This window comes from Falco biarmicus, chromosome 15 (assembly GCF_023638135.1).
Source record: "Falco biarmicus isolate bFalBia1 chromosome 15, bFalBia1.pri, whole genome shotgun sequence".
Taxonomy (NCBI): Eukaryota; Metazoa; Chordata; class Aves; order Falconiformes; family Falconidae; genus Falco; species Falco biarmicus.
The window spans coordinates 17436960-17456838 of NC_079302.1; the positions used below are offsets into that span (position 1 = coordinate 17436960).

The 19879-nt window shown below is 42.0% G+C and overlaps 1 protein-coding gene and 1 long non-coding RNA gene across 6 annotated transcripts in view; both read right to left on the reverse strand.

Moving 5' to 3' along the window:
* The window catches only part of LOC130159161 (uncharacterized), a 229241-nt gene extending 216366 nt beyond the window's left edge, over nucleotides 1-12875 (reverse strand). The window contains exons 1-2 of the long non-coding RNA XR_008825636.1: nucleotides 12594-12875; nucleotides 10525-10703 (exon numbers count right to left, since the gene is read on the reverse strand). This is a non-coding gene — a long non-coding RNA (uncharacterized LOC130159161). The remainder of the gene's footprint in view (nucleotides 1-10524; nucleotides 10704-12593) is intronic.
* Nucleotides 12876-13415: 540 nt separating this feature from the next.
* Nucleotides 13416-19879, reverse strand: part of SALL1 (spalt like transcription factor 1) — a 36269-nt gene continuing 29805 nt past the window's right edge. For all 5 annotated transcript variants that reach the window (XM_056360755.1, XM_056360754.1, XM_056360756.1 and 2 more), the window contains 2 exons: nucleotides 17189-19879; nucleotides 13416-16114 (listed from right to left, as the gene is read on the reverse strand). The exon at nucleotides 17189-19879 is cut by the window's right edge and continues 722 nt beyond it. In XM_056360755.1, the coding sequence (XP_056216730.1) occupies nucleotides 15674-16114; nucleotides 17189-19879 (3132 nt within the window). In that variant the 3' untranslated portion in view covers nucleotides 13416-15673. The remainder of the gene's footprint in view (nucleotides 16115-17188) is intronic.

Below are 19879 nucleotides of genomic sequence, written 5' to 3' on the forward strand. Positions count from 1 at the left end.
GCAACAGTCTGAGAGGCCTCACGTGTATCTTTGTTTTGGGCAGTGTCACGTGTATGTGGTTTGTTGGAGGCACCCACTATGTCAGCTACCAGGTCAATAAAGGGACTTAATGACTTCTTACTAAATTTCTAAAATAGACAATGATGTCAAAGGCCCCAGTTTCAACCTACAGCAGTATTATCATCCATGCAATCAATGACTAATAATAGCTATACAAAGGCAAATATTTCCTGGCTGTTCTTAAGTCTAATCTTAAAGGTGGCATACAAAGTAAAACAAATTCCTTAAATACCATACAAGTGGCAACCACTCTGTCCAGAAATACATTTTTAGCAATTGTTTTAATTCCCTTCTTCCCCCTCTTGTAGACAGTTTGTATGTTCTGATACTACACTGATGTTCCTGTAAGTTCTCATCCTGAGTTAATACCAGTATGGCAATGACAGCTGAACATAATTTTCGATAGGTACAATTAGTGCAGTATTTTGGATATGGTTATAGCTTAAGCCACTTTTCACCATAACAGCTTTGACAACAGTACTTGCTACTACATTTATACTAGTGTAAATGTGCTTTGACTAGTATGGTTTTACCCTCCACAGGGATAGCTGTCTACAGGTTACATACTTCATTACCTGTACTTTAATTACTTGGCTATCTACAGTTAAAGAAATGAAAATATTATGATATACTGGTACAAATAGCAGCGCAGGTATTTTTGATAATACATTCTGTAGTACTTTTACAAACCAAGTTATTCTTCTTTTTCCTCTTTTTTTTTGCCTTCCCACCAAGTACATTCAATACATATATTTTTTTAAAAAAAGTATGGGTTTGATTTTTGCTTTTGAAGCTCATATGAAACATATTAAACAGTGTCTGCAAGAGATGAACAAACATTTGTCAAAGTGCTCAACAGTCAAAATGAGTACAGCTTATTAGTATTACCTTTAAACTGTTTGATTCTACTTCTGTTTTATTTCACAGTGAAACCTACTACAAATCCTAACTCAGGGGAAAGGAAAAAAAAATAATCAAAGTATCTTGTTTTGTCTTCAGGGGGAAGTTTGCTCCTCTGCAAGAATAAATAGCACAATCAGATTCCTAATGAGACCACAATATTACATGGCATTGCTGTTGGACAGATTTTCAAGTGACTTCTAACTGCGATTTTACGAAGTACAGAAATAGAAAAATATGGAAACGTCCTTAGGTTTTAGATCCCAAAGACACAAGACATCATCCTTTTAAGCAGGTGTGCCTTCCTGGGCAGCTGCTTAAGATTAGTAAATTACAAGCTCAGGATTTTATTCTTAAATATGGCTAAAGAATAAAATCTTTAGTCTGGCAAGTTGGAGTCAAACTGACACAATAAGCACCTGTTGAGAAAGCCCATTATTTGAAGCTGGGAGTTCTAGGTGAAAAGATCACTGTGAATTAATTTTGATTGCTTCACAAAACTCTGCATAACAAATGGTCTCTGACAGGGGTATCAGGGGACTTCCATTTGAAGGGGAGAAAAAAAGATTTTGTTTCTACAAAGGTAACCTAATCTTTGCAGTGACATTAAAACACACCAGTGGCTGCACTTGCTTGAATATCTCCTCTGAAACAGGTTGTATGTGCTTAGGTTACCAGGTATTATGTTTAGGGAGGGGAAAGAGAAACAACTGATATCAAAATCTCATCTAAAAGATGAACTAAAAAGAATATGGTCAGAGACCCATGAATCCTGAATTGTTAAGGCAATTATTTGCTCACAAGTTTATTCACAGCCACATTTCTGCGTGTACCAGATTGCTATACGTGTTGCCAAGCCAGAAAAGGAGAAGAGAATAAATTAAACCAAAGGTTTTGCCGTTGACTAAATAAACCAGCACCTTTCCTGTATGAGTTAACTCTAATAGTAAGTTAAAGTAACACTAAGGATAATCTGAATATCTGGTAAATATTTCTCTCACCTGGTGTACAGGCTATTTAATATGAAGCAGTTTCTGTCCCTCTAAAAAGACGTTTCCATCAGAAATATACAAAAGTGCTACCTGTCTGTCATCCCCTGATTAAATCTAAGGCCAAGCTTACCATCTGTTTGTGCAAATGAAAAGCATAATATTCCACCAACTCTGCATGATCACTTTACTTAAGGGTTTCCTGCAAAACGATTTTCAGTTCATCCAAAGCTTATTTTTAGAACAAAAAGAATCACCAGAAAGCACTATGCTTTTAGCTAATAATCATGATCCGGTTGACTTTATGCTTGATTTGTCAACTCATAGCCGTTAATATTACATTAATTACAACTTCTACGATTCCTTCAAAACTGACTGTAAAAGCTATATACATATGAAGATCGTAAAAAGCTCATATTAACTTCCTTTTTTATGTGTTCTGTTTTTAAGGCAACCTGAATGATATCATCATCAGCGTATTAATTGCACCTACAGAATGTTTGGATGTGTTTAGATTCATATGGGTACCAGAGGCTTTTGTCTATGCCTAGAAAAAACATTGCAGCCATAATAAAGTCAGAATACAGCCATGCGTTCCATTAAATAAAAACAATGGAAAAACTCCAGATAAATCAGATTCTGCACTTCGTTAATTTATGGTATAGGTAGGAATGAGTCTAGTATTAGACCACCAGGCATCTGATCTTTCCAATTTTTGCAGTACATATGTGTTATGCTACAGGGCACATGATGGCCACCTGAACAAAGAAATACTGACACTACTCTATTTCATTCTAAAAACCAGACCGATACACTGCCACAATCCCAGAACAGAAATATTAGAAGACTTCTTCAAGCAGTGATGTTTTGCTGTTGTAAATAAAACTGATAAAATGACCTTTTTGGAGTTGAAAGTAAACTCTGTATTGTCCAAATGTACATCAGCTCCATTTACCTGCACATGCCCTTGACAACACTGCAGTTCTGCAGCCCTCATGTCCAGCCCCTGCCATCCCTGAACCTTCCCAAAGATGGATGCACAAGGGAAGAGCTGACTGCACAAAGACAGTGCCTAGTATAAATCACTTATATTGGACGATCTGAGTTTTTTTCCACCAACCTTTTATCCTCCCAAGCCTCAGCTATCCCGAATATCTCTTAAAATTATCACATGTATCTCTTCAAGCAATATATTTAGTCTCTTGCTAATTCCATTGTTCGTCTAACAATGCATGAAGCGATGGGTAAAAGTGAAAAAAACAACCCAAAGATGTTGTTTCATTTTTTTTTTTCTGGGGTTTGTTTCTTAAGGTAAAAGTCCTTCTAATAATGCCCCTGTGATTCTATTATAGCACATCCGAAAAGCAAAGCACACTAGAAAAGTATGAGCAGAAGGAAATATGTAATATATCCTTCTGCTTTTTTTCTTCATGTCTCCAAAATAAACTATAACTTTCCCATGTTGAAAAGTTCTTCCTTAAGTTAATAAAATCTGTCACTTTCCATAATAGTTGATTTGAAGAAAGTCCACAGGTGCAGTATTCTGTTGTTCACAGCTTGGGAAGTCAAGGCTTATAATAAAAAGCCCTCTGTGTTATGGTCCTCCTTCCCCATCAATTCACATCAAGTATTATTAGAATCATCTGCCACCTCAGTGGTGCTTCCTCTGTGCTCAAACTGCAGAAGCAACAATGACATTTTACTGCTCTGCAGGTGCTGCTGTGTGTGGTCACGAACACAGAAGCGTGGCCTGCTATTGTTCTCCAGCAGCACTTTGATCTCAAACACAAAAAGCCACATAGCTGGCTACCCTATTCATTCTTATGCTGGGTTTATATGGATGAGAGAAAGAAGAGGTGACAAGACATGGGCAATCTATAATATTTATTTCAACAAATGCTTCAAATCTTTTTAAATATCATAAGAACATGGCTCATTAAACTACAACAGCCTTGAAATTGTGTTATAAAACCACAAAACAAAAATCAATACTTCTGCTGGAAAGGAGGTAATGAAATATATCGAGTTGGTTGAAAAGTAGTTTGTATGAATCATAATATTATTATGTGCGCATCACTTCTACTCCCAATACTTAAAGTTAACAAACTAGGGAGTGCTTTCTTTCCCATCACTTAAACAGGTGCTATAAGGTGGTATTCATCAAAGTTATTTTCCAGACTCAATCCTTCTGCCATAAATAATGCTGGGATACAGGAGGCTTAGTAAAGGGAGATCAATTCGATGCATATTTGCTACCTGAGCTTCAGCTGTTCTATTATTTCACAGTCCAATCAATACTGCGCTCCATAAGAGCAAAGGAAAAAGCCACAGCATCACCCTGATGAGTCACTGTAGGTTTATTACTGAACGAGAAGGATGTAACATTTCTGATTTTAGTAAAGACTAGATTTGGTAGCAGCATTTGACCACTATTAAATAGTTTGACTCTCTATTTCAAGTTTTTTTCAATGGCTTGTCCAGATTTTCAACAGTGTTACATAAATGCTTCTGGAATCAACACTTCCTCTGCTGAAAAAAATCCTCTGGAATAGAATTCCCTCTCAGTTATTTTAAACTGGGGTTACTGCTCTTCAAGTGAATCCAGAGAAATCTGGTACTTAAAAGTATTTTAACACTTCAACACAGGCAAGCAATAATGGCATTAAAGAAAGAACACTGAACAGTATGCAATGAAGGAATGGGGAGGAAGAACTCGTGAAGGAGGTCTAAATTATTTGGTTCTCTCACATGTTAATGTAGACTTCTCTCTCAGAAACTGTACTGTAAGTTTGTCTCAAACAAAACCCAGGAAAAATTTACCCCCTCCACCCACAGCCCTTAACATACACATTTGAAAATTTTCTTTCCTAATGTCTTTCACAGAAAAAATCAACCATAAATACCTGAAAACAATAAAGAACAGAAGGAAGAACTATTGAATAGTAACTAAATGAGACTAGCAAAAGGCTCAGAGGCTCAGCAGCTATTACCAGCCACTGTACTCACCCTCCTCAGAAATAAAACCCCACATCTGCCAAAACTGCCCATCCCTGCCAATCCCCTTTTGTAGTGTAATCAGGAGAAGATGGCAAAAACTTCCCATACAGAAATTCATCCATTTAAAAGCATAATCCTATATCTATACATGTCTTTGAAGAAGAAATAAAGAAGAAAACCACATATCAAAAGTCAATTGATGGAGAGAACTACAAGTAATTTTTAAGACTTGTGCAGAGTCTTTAGATTAACTATTTCCACCGAAAAAGAAAATACATAGTATTAAACACAGTCTAAGCTAGGCTCTGGGGAGAGGGGAAACAGAGCATAACCCAAGACCTCTGTACTTCTGACTTGCTGAAGAGAACCAAGATGAAATCAACCCCTGATTTAGGAAAAAGTCACCCAAGAAATTTCCATAGTTGCCACTGCTGTAGCCAATAACTTGTCTGCACATCACTTCTTACACTATGAACATTGACAGGGTAGATTGAGCCATTTTACTGCACTTCAGCTATTCCAAAGTCTCCCACACTGCAGACCTGGCCTAATAGACAGATGTGTATCTGTCCCATCATTTAAATAGGTCTGGTGGCACTGGAAAGACTCAGAATGTCCACTCACCACCAGAGGCCAAAAGCTTAGGTTTACACCGAAGCAGAAAAATCTCACTTCCTACAGCACGTGAACTTCCAACCCCAGCTGGGGGTTGGCTCTGCAGAAACTGAGGGAATGCCATCCTGTAAATGAACATCTCAACTTCCCTTCAGCATGCAGAGTGGAATAGTTTCTCCAATTCCAGCAGAAATCCTTTTCAAATTATGCTTTGATTTTACTACTTAACAGGAGAGGAAGGAAAGGTGCTACAGCTGGTAGCTATTGATATCTAATCTTAAATTTATTTTTACTTTATTGTTTCCTATAAATAGTCTTGTCTTTCACCAGCTCTACTGCTGTTAGAACCTCTTCCAGTAACTGTCAACATTACACAGAGCCTTAACCCCTGAGAAAGAAAGAAAGAAAGGAGGAGGGGGTGGAATACAAGAGACAACCACTAATCTGAGGAGAGAGAAACATACCACATCACCACAGGACTCCCTGCTACTTCAGAGCCTTCTACAGTAACTAACTGTATAGTAATTTCATCTCCTTAAGGTCAAATCCACCCCAAAACTTATTTGGAAATGCAGCAGCCAGGATTTGGCCCTCTACAAAGGGCTAAGCATGTACTGCATACACCTCCCCACAGTCACATCCCATGTCAGCTACAGGTGCCTGACTACATCATGGTTCTATGAGCACATTTCCCCCCCTGCTTGTACACATAAAGACTAATCAAACAACAAACTAATAGCTTCCCTTTAATAAAAATAAAAAAATAAATCATTATTTTGTGGGGCAGAAACTGCTGGCCAGACAGCAGACATCTCAGAGTTGATGTCTAGGATGCCAGCTTGTAACTGTCCACTGTCATGGGCCTTGGGCCATGATTTTAAGTAACTTTGTGTCAACACATTTTAAAAACCTGATTTTAAGGCAGAGTAGCAATTTCTAAAAATCATGATTCTTTGGGATGGTTTAAATTGAGCATTATCTAAACTGAAATAAATAAAGCATTGAACAAGCTTGAAATTTAGGCCAGGTTGCGGGGGTGGGGGTGGAAATTGCTGCCCATGTTCTTCCATTTCTCCTGTTCTTATTGTTGTTACCATTTTCAAAATCTAATTTTCAGATAAAAAGAAAGCCCTTCAAGATAAGTAGTAGATAAAAGTCAGGACTTCAGGCTTTAGCTGACAGTTGCTTCAGACTCCTGATGAGATGAAACTCACTCTATTCTGTTTCTCCGCAAGACAGTTAGGGCAAGAACATCTAAACATAAGCTTAACTTGCCAACTTGTATCACACATGGCCAGTGCTTCAAAACCCAGATTTACCCTTTCAAAAGCAAAGATTGTCACTGCCATATATTATAAAGAGCAAATAGTTCCAAGAGAGAAAAATATCTCAGAGGATCCAAAAATATTTCCTGTCTTTATCATCATTCCCAATACTCAACAGTAGAGCAGACAATGGACATACCCATAGCTGCATTTCAACATATGGTTGCACTACTGTGCTTGTTGCTCATGATTTTATATAGCACATAGAGCAATATACTCTCTGGGAGAAAACAAAGAGCATCAGGAGATATCACAGAGACTAGCACCAAAAAACAACAGCTGCAGAGGACTCCAGTTTGCACACCTTATTTCAATGCACTCTCTACTACACCACACTGACACAAGACATTTCACATCTTCCTACCTCACACACTACCCTCAAACTAACCAGTAAATCACTAAGGCAACACGTCTGACCCTAAACTGTCATACTGTGTATCACCCAGCATTCTTCTTCTGATTAAATATGACCTTTACAATTCCACATACTTTGTTTTACCATTCTTTTCATATATGGGGAATATATAAAGCGAACTTACTACCTGAGGTCCAGGCTGAAAGTTATCTGTGGTAAGTGTCACTGAAATTGGAAATCAGCTACAAACACTTGTCTGCAAGGCAGTAAATGCAATTACTGTTCCCTTGTGCTCTGCCTGAGAAAGGGACCATCTTGTCTACATGGAAAATTTTAAAAGATTGTGGCTACATCCAATAGTTCATCAAGAATTAGTATCTCCTGAGACCTTTTGCAGAAACTGATGATTTTTTACCAATACAGTAAAAACATAGGCATGTATAACATAGCATTAGCTTTTAAACCTTATCTGGCAAGTGCCAAATGTTATACTGAGGTACCAGCAGAGCAATTCCAGGTGTTCTGGTAGGTGCTGAAATTCAAAATAGCTGTTCTGTATTGGATATTTTATAACCATTTATATTCCAAAACAGTAGCCATGTATGGTATAGACACACTGTAAAAGACCAATCTGAACAGCTTCCTATCTAAATATCCAAAATAAACAACAATTAAAAGGTAAGGGAACTATCGTCAGTATAGTTTTACAAAACACATCAAAAGATTAGAGCAACTTGCCTGAGGTCACATGTGACCAGAGCTAGGGATAAAACTTACATTTCCTAAATTAGCCCCTCACACTTCAACCACAAGCAAAACCTTTACATATGACTCCAAGGTTCCAAACCTTAAAAGGTAATTCCATTCAACAGCACTAACAATAAAGGAATATGCATGCATCAAGCTAGTGCATGCAACAGTAGACAGAAGGTGAAAACTACAACAAAATCATATGTTCAAACAGCACTGATGCAGGAATTAAATTTCAGCATTGCTGTCAACTTTTCATTTTCACTAATGGCTTTTAAGAAAGCTGGACATTTTTACTCAGCCTTTTTTACCTTTTGCCTCCATTTGACAAATATTGATTCATTTCCTCCAAGTTTAAGTGCATTGGATGCTATTGTGACTGGTTTGTTTGCTTTTTTGTTTGTGCCTCAACATTATTGAGGATGCCAGCATGAATGCATACAGCTTTAGAAGAAAATTGGTTTAATAACTTCTTCAAATCCAGGAGAGAGCACAGGAGCCCAGTCTACTTTTTTGTACAGGTCAAGCAAGAAAAGTGACTCTAGGCGACTATCTAACGTCAGTAAGGAGACTGCTGAAGTAATAGCCTTGGTGTTTTAAGCTGTCACTGCTATGCTCTGTCACAACAGGACAACTTACGGAGTGTTCTCCCTCCACTTCAGTGCAAAGTTAGACATACTATTCTAAAAATGCCTTCAGTGGCGTTTTAAGCTAAGTCCATTTGGAAGACAGTTGGCCCTTTAGGAGGCTTGGTTTGGAAGGTAACATCTCATTAAATTCTGGCTCAAACGAGCTGTAGTTTTATGAATTCTTTTCTGTCTGACTCAATATATAGGCTCAACCTCTTTTTGTAAGATGATCTCCTTAAGCTTTGCAAACCTGCCTGGTATACTTTGGACACTTCCCTGTCTTAAGGCCTTATTCACCAAATAAGAAATTACTGTGTCTTTGAATAAAGAGTGCTTCTGTGATCTATTCCACCCATTCAAATATGGAGGGGGAAATCTCAGTGGACAGAAACAGACTGAAAGGGAAAGACAGTAACACCTTAAACTGCCACCGACACCATTACAGAAATTGTCTGTGCAGCACTCATTCTTCCATGTTAGAAGACAAAGTAAGTTGAGCCAGCTCAAGCAGAGTTAAATTAGTTTACATGTATCAGCACCAGAGGTCTATGCTGGTATTAAGGAACGCCCACAACTGAGCTAACTAGTGATCTAACCATCACAAACAGCCTCATTCTCAGCAGCTCTGACACAAGTTGCCAAGAGGACTCAGTATTCAGCCTAGACAAGGAGACACATAAACCTTTGAAATCTGCTCTGTCTCCTTATATATAATTTGCTAATCTCTGGATTAGCAAAAAAAAAGATAGGAGTTCATATGAACGCACATTTAGCACTGAACATGATTATCCTCTTATTTATTGTACATACGAAACAAATGTTAGCTTCTCTGTATTAACTGACATTTTAAAATCCCAATGAAAGGAAAGCAATTGAGAATTATTCACCGCTAAAGGAAACTCATTTTCAAAACAGGCACTGCTTTGAAAAAAATCTTAACATTATTCATCTGGTTAGTCTCACTGGCTCCACTTTGAAAGTATTTTTCATGGAAAAGATGGCGAAAAGAAAGTAAGTAGTATCACAGATTTAACCCCACTGGTTAATGTGCCAGACCACTCCATTTTTTGCTTTCAATATTCAATTCTAAATAGTGCTCGTGTTGCACCACCTGATACCAGGTGCTGCAGGGCTTCTGCTACACCCACCTGACATTGTGATGCTGCATTTTTAAGACCTTTAAATAATGAAAATAGACCTTTGCACTTCAGCACTGCCCTGGTCAAGAGAGCTGTCTGTACAGATGATGTGAATGTCTGCTAACATGGAGAGACTTCTTACTTTTGAAATGAAATGACACCAGAAGTTTCAGGGCTGATCATTCCAGTGAGGACCTTCCTTATTAGCACTAGTGGCAAAGTCTAACATGGGCACAGACATGCTTTTGGTCCCCATCTAACCTGCATTTAAACTGCTTTCTGAAAGTGACAGTGACTTCTGAAAGTTAAGAAAAGCCCGCAATTTGGTTAAATAATTAACTGCTATAAAAAGGAAGATGACGTCACTTCTTTATTCTACAACTCTCCAGGAGCTCTCACAGGTATACCATATGATCAGACAGCTGCATACAAGACGCTGGCCCCACTCTCCACGCAGAGCATTGTGGAGAATGTCTTCAATCCTTGAGTGTCTGTTATTCATCAGCTCCCTCAGCGCTAGATGGACTTGAGCACTAAAGAAAATGTCTTTCCTGCTCTCTTGTTCCCACTCTACTGCTCCTCTTCTCATACCGAGAGATTTTGCCTCTTAAGAAATTCAGACCACGGACTCAAAAATATGTGTAGCAAAGAAAAACACAAGATAAAATGGAAACCAAAGAAAGAGACTCATAGTAGGACAAAACTATTATATAATTTGAGCCAGCAAATTAAGTTTAGTCACTGCCATGCTTATACCTGACTTACCTGTAAAATACTCCAGCCATCGCATGTGGTTCTGGGCCTCCCAGTATCCCACGTCCCTGGAACAAGGAGATCTTCCCAAGGAGGATTCATCATGCACTTGCCACCTTCCAGGCATCTGCTCGGCCACTGCCAGTAGTGACGGACTGGCTCAGGGTAGCCATTCTGATATTAACTATAACCTGGGTGTAAAAACCAGAAATATCAAATCAGGAAACTGAACATAAATGTAGCTGTCAGTAACTCTGTTCTCAGTTGAAGTTTCATACTTTCCATTTATTCTTGTCCTTTCAAGCCTCTACTCATCCTTAACTTCTTGTCTAGATTGGTGTATATATACAAGAGACCATATTGTATGTGAAATCTTTAAGTCCTTATATTTCAGCTCAGCAGTTAAGAGACATATTGCTTCCGGCTTATATAAATAACTGTACCTACTTACTTGCAAAACATTATTTTAACCTCTGTCAACTCATATTCATGAGAGAAGGAAACCAAATAGGAAAATGTTATTTCGACTAAAAACAAAAAAAAATCAGAGACAAAACTAGAGAAGTACTGAAGACTGACTGGCAGGAGAAGCAAAAAAAGAACTGTCATGCTACAAAATCACACCTTCTGCTGCCAAGTAAAACTGGCCTCCTGCAAAGATGCAACCAGGTAGCTTGAGACTTCAGGACTCTCAAAAGCAAGAATTATGCCCCAAACAGAAGGTCAAACCAAGCAGCAACTGTTGCATTTTCATGGTCAGTAAATGTTCTTTCCAAAGCAGTGTTAGAGATATTTGTTGATGGCTGCAGCAGGGAAGGCTTGCAACCTCTCCCTAAGTCTCAAACCACAGCCCAGCCTAGGAAGAAACACCAAAATTCACCTGACTTCTCCCTGAGAAAAGGGCTTGGGATTTGGCCGTCAGCCGCACGCGAAACACCCGCAACCTGCTGCTCCCCTTTCCTCCTCACCCCTGCCTCGACAACAGAGGAACCTTATTCCTCCCCATCCGCTGCGCTGCCCTGACTCTCCCTCCACTCTGCTGGGGTGGGTCCTTTTGATAAGCCCCACACGCCCTTTTCATTCCGCCTGCCCCGCTAACATCTTTCCAATTTGCCCCGTGAAAGCCAAGCGCCCACCCGTCGGGCTGCCCCGCGGCCAGGCGGCCCGTTCGGCCCCGGCTCGGCCTGGTTCCTCGCCTCCCTGCGGAGCTCGGGGACACCCGGGGTTCGCGGCCGCCAAACTCCCCGCGGCAGCGCCGGCCTCACCCACTGCCCGAGCCGGGAAGTTTCGCGCGCTGTTAGCCCAGTTTTTTACAAATCACGTCTGTTTCTGAGTGAAGAAAACTACTCGGGCCGACTAAATGAACGAGCTGAACGACTGCTGGCGCTTGGAAGAAGAAAAAAAAAAAAAACAAACCACCACACAACAACAAAAAAAAACACACCACCCCCCTGCTTTATTTTAATGGATAATAAAATTGTGATGGGCGAGGAGGAGAGCAGGGGAAGAAAACTTGGATGCTAATGAGAAAAACGCGGCCGCGCAAACAAAACTGTAAAGGAAAAAAAAAAAAAACAAAACACAAACCAAAACTATTCTTGAATAAGGATGAATTCAGTGTCTGTGAATAGGAAATCCTGCGCCGGGTAATTGCGGCGAGGTAGCGCGGCGCCCAGCTGCGAGGCGACGCGGGCACCTTTGTGCGCTCGCCAGCAGCCAGCTCTGGGGAGAGGTGACTTCCCCCGGTCCCCACGGCCCGGCGTCAAGTAACGGGAAATTTAACATTCCGTATTTCCAGTGCCAACTGTCGTCGTCCCCGTGTACCCCCGCCTCCCCGCCCTTCCCCGGCAGCTCGCAGCCGGCCCGGGGGCGCTCCGCCTGACCGGGCGGGGAGCGCGGAGCCAATGCTGACCGCGCACCCCACGGGGCACGGCCTCAGCACCCTCGGGGGGCGCCCCGGCTTCCGCGGCGCCGGCAGGAGGAAAGAGGACGAAAAGCCGCTCCGCAGCGCGGGGACGGCAGCGCAGGCACCCTCCGCCGCACCGGGGGGCACGGGAAGGTTCCCTCCCCCCAGCACCCACCTTGGCAGACGGCAGCGAGGGAAGCACGAAGCGCAGCGGCAGCAACACCGCCGCGGGGCAGGGCAGCGCGCCGGCTCGTGAGGGGAACCCGCGCCCAGCTGCGCGCAGTCGCCGCCATCAGGCGGGGGCGGCCGGGGGGAAAGGGTGTCCCGGGGAGCCTCGCCCGCCGCAGCCCCCATCCCCCGGGCCGGCTCCCCGCGGCTGCGGGGAAACTCTCCCCAAAGGCTGGGGGAGAGCCAGGTCCGCCGCCCTCCGCGGCGGGCACCTCACCTCGGGCGAGGAAACGCGGCCCCCTCGGTGGGGCGGGGAAGCGACCTCAGCCGCCCCCAGCGCTCGCGCCTAACGGTCGCTGGGGCGCGCGAGCCGCCCCCGCCTGGCCCCGCGCCCAGGGGTGCGCTCGCGGGGCGCGCGGCGGGCAGCGCCCGAGGGGACGGGGCACCCGGCGGCGGGGCGGGGTGGGCGCTAAGGCGCTGGAAAGAAGACGGCTGACTTTTTGGTTTTTTGCTGAAAAACGCCAAGTGCATACGTTACCCAGCGGCAGGCAGGGAGCCGGGTGCCCGGGGCGGCTGGCCGGTACGGGGCCCGACTGCCCCGGCCGGTGCCCTGTGCCCGGTACCCGGCGGGGCGGAGGGCGCTCGGCACCCCGAGGCCTGCCTTTAACGTGAGTCGAGACTCCGAGGGCTGCAGTTAAAACCATTAATGAAACTCAATCCGCGTGAAGGAAGCCCTCCCAGAGCGCTGGGGTCCGCTAACCCTTCCTTGCTTTTCTGTTGCACAAATCTACACTCAGTTTAAAAGGAGAATTAGTTAGTATTTCATTGATAAAATCATCAAAATCCGTTTAATTTACCTTTTTCTGAGACCAAAAGGTGACTTGAAATTCTTAAATATTCACATTGACAAGCCAGCTCGCTCTAGTATACAACTTACATGTTAACAAAAATGCATATCATGTACCAGATGAATCATCACATTCGAACAGGAAAAAGTTCTAAAGACATGAAGTCCAAGAGGTATTCAGACTACAGCGTTAATACTTTACTAAGGTTTCAGAATCATATGAAGGGTAAAAATCCTCAAGAAAAGTATTTCTCACCCCAGCTTTGCAGTGTTGCATCCTCTATGATGCCCAAATTACAACTCAAGCTACTAGGGGGAAGAGCAAAGTGATTACTTCTTGTTTCAAAAGGCAAGCAACTCCCCCCACGCTGATATTGAAGAAAATCCCATAACACAAAATACCCGAATTTTGGAACTGTAAAATATATTTCTTTTCACATGAACATAAAATTGATTATTCCTATTGGGCTTTTTGAAGCAGCCAAATGGATTTATATTTCATAAATAATAATGTGAGGAGATAAAACTCTACTGGGTGAAAACATTGGGCTGAATTCTGTTTCCCCAAACTCCCATTGAGGTTAATGATCATTGCAGGTGCGTAAGGGAAGCCAAATCATGTGCAAGGCCAAAGCAATTGTTTTTTTGTTGGTTTGTTGTTTTTTGTTTGTTTTTTTTTTACAGTCAAGTTATAAACCCCATATAATATATGGAGGCTTGCAAGTGGACATCTTAACACAGATATAGCAGCGTAAGCATGCCACAAACATACAATCTCATAGAATAAAATTAATATCAAATATAAAGCATTTGAATCAAATCAAGCCTTAAATGTGATAAATTATTTCCATCAAAGGAAACTTACCTAGGCTTAATAAGGTCTTTGCTAGCAGCATTTTCTTTTTATAAAGAAATTAAAAATGCCAAAATATCTACAATTTTATGAGGAGAAGGAGTTGAATAGTTAAGGAGGAATTTCCCACTATTAGGGGGTATGAAAAATATACTAGCAATTAATATGCAATACATATATGTATACCCATACTTACAAATATAAACACACACATACAACCTGGACAGTTCATGTTAACCAAGGGAAAGGCTAAATAATACAAAGTGATTACTAAATACAGGTACACTTTAAAAACACAGAGACAGCGAATTTTATCTGTTGCAAAAATGTATTTGATTACTCGAGTAAAATTACAGTATCTCTGCTGTTAGTAAGTATTAAATGTTAAAGAAACTGGACCTCTTTTCCTTTCAACTTTCCGAGAAAGTGCATGTAACAGTCCAAGGTTCCCCCTGCCCCGCCCCCCCCAGTACCTAATACAAAATAAACAAACACTATACTTGTTCCCTTGGTCAAGGAGTAGGGCTTGGCCTTGTAAGGAACATATGTACATTTTAATGAAAGTGATGTCTTATTGTATATACAGGAGCATCTACAGTTGTCCACGGAAGTTGTTCAAGATGCCATACTTAGCAGCATTGTGAAAGTCCAGCACATTTTCTATAATGATATACCTACAAGGCAAAATGTTACGTCTCAGTTTCAACTACCAAAACAACACTTCAGTATCTTCTCTAATAATCCGCGTGCTTATTACTGTACAGAAATGTATTAACATTTAAGACGACTCAAGTAAAAAGCACAATACAAATAACAGTTTAAAACGAAAAATGTTAAACCTACAAAAATTAAAGCAGTTTTAATTTTATAATAAAAATCAAAAACTGAGCTGTGTAAAGGACCCACACCGTTCAGTCTATATTCTCTCAGTCCTCTTCTTAATTCTGTTTGGAAAAATTAAACAATGTGTTTGCTGATAAAATTTCCAGCAGGATCAAAGTGTACATTTATATACAGATTTTTATTAGAGATCTAATGCATCACTGAGGCATCGCATCAATACCAGAGTTCGTGTTAAACTGGATATAGAAAATAAGTTAATGCCAGAACAAGATCACCTAGCAGAACAGACTCGCAACTGCCATAAATGTTACAGCAAGTTTACAGCACTCTAGTCGATTAGTATTTAGTTCAAAATACAGGAGACCAAAGTTAATGCTTGCATTTGTTTGCAAAGCAAGGTTATATCACTAATAAATAAGCTCTCTTAGAACTCTAGAAGTAGAACATGGTACAAAAGAAAGTCTTTGTAATGTTGTAGCCTGCAGCTCGAAAAAAACAACCCTAGGTTGTACTATTTGCAGGAATGTTATTTACGGAGTTTTTTCTAATTTGTTACAATTTCTTTGTTGTCTTCCACGAAACGTGTAAAACGGAAGTTTGTCCCATTTTCATTGCTTGCCATTTTCTCCAGACCAGCTAGAGGTGCATTGGGTTCTGAATTCTGGAGCTTCTCCAGGCTTCCTGTCAAGCCACTGATGGGAGAGCTGCCACCATTGCCCAGGCCCCCCGGCGCCGGAGGGATGCCGCCATTCTGGATGACGGAGATTTCGTTGGTCTTCATGGCCAAGCCATTGGAGAGTGCTGCTGCGTACTGGTTCCAGAAGCTGGAGGGGTCTCCATTCCCCGACCGCACAGCCAAATCCTTCTGAAACATTTCCGGAAACTTTGCAGGATTGCCTCCTAGAAATGTCATGGGGCCGTCTACGGAAAGTCGTCTGCCTCGTCTTGCAGGAGTACTGTTCCACATGTGAGTGCCCATGTGAACCTGGAAAGAAAGAAAGGAAGAAACAAACAAACAAAAAATAAAGGTCGACAGGGATTTCAAACTTATTCCGATCACAGAGAAGGCAGCAGTCCATGAACATGTCCAGTCTTGTTACGTAATGAACGGCACTAAAGGTAGTGGATGCAGGGCTCCATTTCCCATCCTGAATAATAAATAAACTTCTTCTGGATTAGCCCATCACCATTACCCAGAATACCCTGTTTTCCTGCTGAACACTGCATTGCTTGTTACTCTTTTTTTATTACATGTATTTAGTTTATAATGACTTCACGTTATTCTGTCAATTGCAGATAGCTGCTTTCAGGGCTAGAATTGCTATGTCCACTTTCATTGCAATGGTAAGTATTGTATTTGACACCCTTTACCCTATAAACGTCCTTTTCAGACAGGCAGAAAGTATCCTTTACTGATTGCTCATCGGAGAGCCTTGCGTATAGACAGAATGGCCTGAAAGTAATTATTCATCTCACATTACTGGCAGCAACCTCTAGAGAAATACTCTGTCAACAGAAAAATGTACACAGTAAAGTGCTCAACTGGTGTTCTAAAACTTAAGTATATTTGCTTTTTCAAACACATATCAGTAGGAAATGTTAGTTACATAATCAATTAAAGTAATGCCCATTAGTTCCAGAATTATGTTAATAGTTTTTTTAAACACTCATCATCTTACATGATAGTTATGAAAAACAGCACATTCAAGAGCCTTTCACCTCTTGAAGAGGTGTGTGAGTTACGAAACACATTGCTCTGTTAATTAATACTCCTTACCATCATTTGGCTGTTCCGTTTCACACTCTACATAGACAGTCTTTGCTGGTACATGAATTGTAATTAAGCATCAAAAGCGGCTCACGCTTCGGACCGGCTGCCAATCTGAGCACTCAACAAGAGGCCACCCGGGCCTACCAGAGCTGACTAAACACACCATTTGTCACACCACAAACACCCAAAGGCACCACTGCTGGCAACATTAACAGACATAAAGAATTAAAAAAATAAAAAAGCAACAAGGAGAAAATGAAACCTAAAAAGAGCAAGAGGAGAAAGTACCTTCAGATTGCCTTTTGTTGTGAATGCTCTTCCGCATATAGTGCAGGCAAAAGGTTTCTCACCAGTGTGTGTCCTTTCGTGGATCTGCAGAGCACTGGAGGAAGAAAATGTTTTCCCACACGTGTTGCAGTAGTGCTGTTTGGGGGTTCTTCTGGGGAGAGCAGGGAGCAGGACCGGGGACGTGGCAGAGGAGGACAGCGGTCCTGAAGCAACTAGACCAGAGGGTACTTCTTTGCTATCCTGAGGAGAGCTGTGCATGAAGCCGTTAACCTCAGTCTTTATAAGTGATGACAGCGAATTAGCAGGCATAACCGAAGAGTTCTGATTAGGGCCGATACTGGAATTGGGCTCAAAAAGTTGTGATGGTAGATCTCGCATCTGATGTGTCAACATATGCTGCTTCAAATTACCCTTTGTGGAAAAGCCACGATTGCAAACTGTGCAAATAAATGGTCTCTCTTTGGTATGACTTCTGTAATGAATGTCCAAGGCACTCTGACAAGCAAATGTTTTGCCACAAATGTCACATGCGGTGTTTTTAAATTTACCTCTATCTCTGAAAGGAAAGAGCATGCTCAGAGACTCTTCTTTAATCATTTTATCAGTGCTACTAGATGTCAAGTCCAAAGCACCACTGTTAGCAGGGGTTGGAGACAAACCGTTGGCAAACTCACTTGGTAAAGCTCTTACTGGTTTCTCTTCGATACTTGGTGACTTGTGGTAATCGTTAGTGCTGTTGGATGGGGACAAGGCCTGCATAGAAGAGGTAGACTCTGAGACAGCAGGGCTTCCAGCACTTTGGCTTTCCATATCACCACCAACCGAGGATGAATCGTTAGTCAAAATGTCCCCTTCTACTGACCCATTTTCGACGGATTTCAAGCTTGCCTGAAGTTGTTCAGCAAGTCCTGCATTGATCATCTTCATCTGATTTTCCAAAGCAGCAATACTTGACATTTCCAGGGGCAGAGGGGAAGAAGACAAGCTGTCTTGTGATGCATCCGCAGATTTAGGTGTATCTGGCACACTGCTGTCAGGACAGTCTTCCATGTTCTCATCTGAGAAGTTGTCTATATCATCAAAATTCTTATCATCAAAAGAGCCTGTATCTGATTCCATTGACTCAGGATAGTTTTCTGTCACTGGGGTGTTGGGGATCTGCCCTCCCATATGCATTCGGATGTGCTGCTGTAGCACAACAGCATTGGTGAATTTTTTCTGGCAGATCGGGCACGAATGTTGTACTCTCAGCGGGGGCATGGCACGATGGACGCTGTAATGAGTCTTTAAGTTGCCTTTAGTAGTGAAAGCACGGCCACAGATTTTACACTTAAACGGCCTCTCACCGGTATGTGTGCGATAATGCATTTTCAGTGCACTCTGGCAACTGAGAACTCGGTGGCAAATGATACACTCGTTAGGATCAGTTGCCTTTTTGTCAATGTTTTCTACCAGCTGTTGCAATTTTGATGTTTCAGATGCTGGCGTTGAATCCAATAGCCCTCCAAATGGAAACTTTGCCTTAAATTGCTCTGACATTAGAGGCATCAGTGGATTTGTAAATGTGGTGACACCACTGGAGCCCGAGTCTGCTGCCGGTGAGCTCACAGAGCTGCTCATGTTAGTGATAGCGCTTGTGTTTTGAGGGTTTTCTTCCATTTTGCCATTTGAGGTAGGCAAAGCACCAGCCTCTACCTCATCAGAAAGTCCGTTGGAAATTTTTGATGTGGGATCAGCTGTTCCCGAGTCACTCTTGACAGAGCAGGGAGGGCTAGCGGAAGGATGGCTAATGGGAATCGGCTGAGGCTCCTCAGTTTTGATGAATGGGGTCAAGCTTGGAATCGTTGGTGGGAGTGGCAGGCCAACAGAAGTCGTCAGGGTGGAGAGGACTGGCTTGCTGTCCAGCCAGCTCGTGACAGGTTTCTCTGGCGGTATAGACATCCCATAAGGAATACCCGTGCTCGTAGGAATATTGTCCAAATGCTCCGGCACCGGGTATGGATTCATCTGAATATGAGGGTATTTTTCTTTATGACGCTGAAAGTGGACTTTTAAGTTTCCCTTTGTGGAGAATCTGTTTCCACAGATGTTGCATTTAAATGGCCTCTCGCCAGTGTGAGAACGTAAATGAATCTGCAAGGCACTGTCACTCCCAAACACTTTAGCACAGAACCTGCATTTATGCTTAAAGAATGCCTCATCTGAATTACTTTTTGCTTCAAAAGCAGTTACATTTGGTGGCTTGCTTTTTCTTTGCTGTGCCAAGGCAGTCAAGGAGTTTAAATCCTCTGCAGGTGTTCCAATATTGGACAAGGGACTGGAGAAAACAGAGTTACTAGGGGTGGGCTGAGGTAGAAGTGGATTAGATGCAGGACTCAATAAACTGCTTATTGCAAAAGCTGGTGAAGATGATGCTGATACTGGTGGGTTGTTGAGCTGTGAGCCACCAATACTTGAAGCCACTTTTTCTGAGGACGGTGTTGTAACTGCTGCTGCCAATATGTTAATATTTGGAGAAGAGCCACTACTGGATGGAATTAGAGTGTTGCCAGGGTTGCTCTGAGGTAGCTGTATAGGGGGTAGCTGTTTCACACCACTGATGCTGGCAGATTGACTAGCAAGACTTTGTGCTAATCCAGCTGCTGCAGCCAGCTGCTGGGATAAATGGGAACTTAATGTGGACAAGGGGTT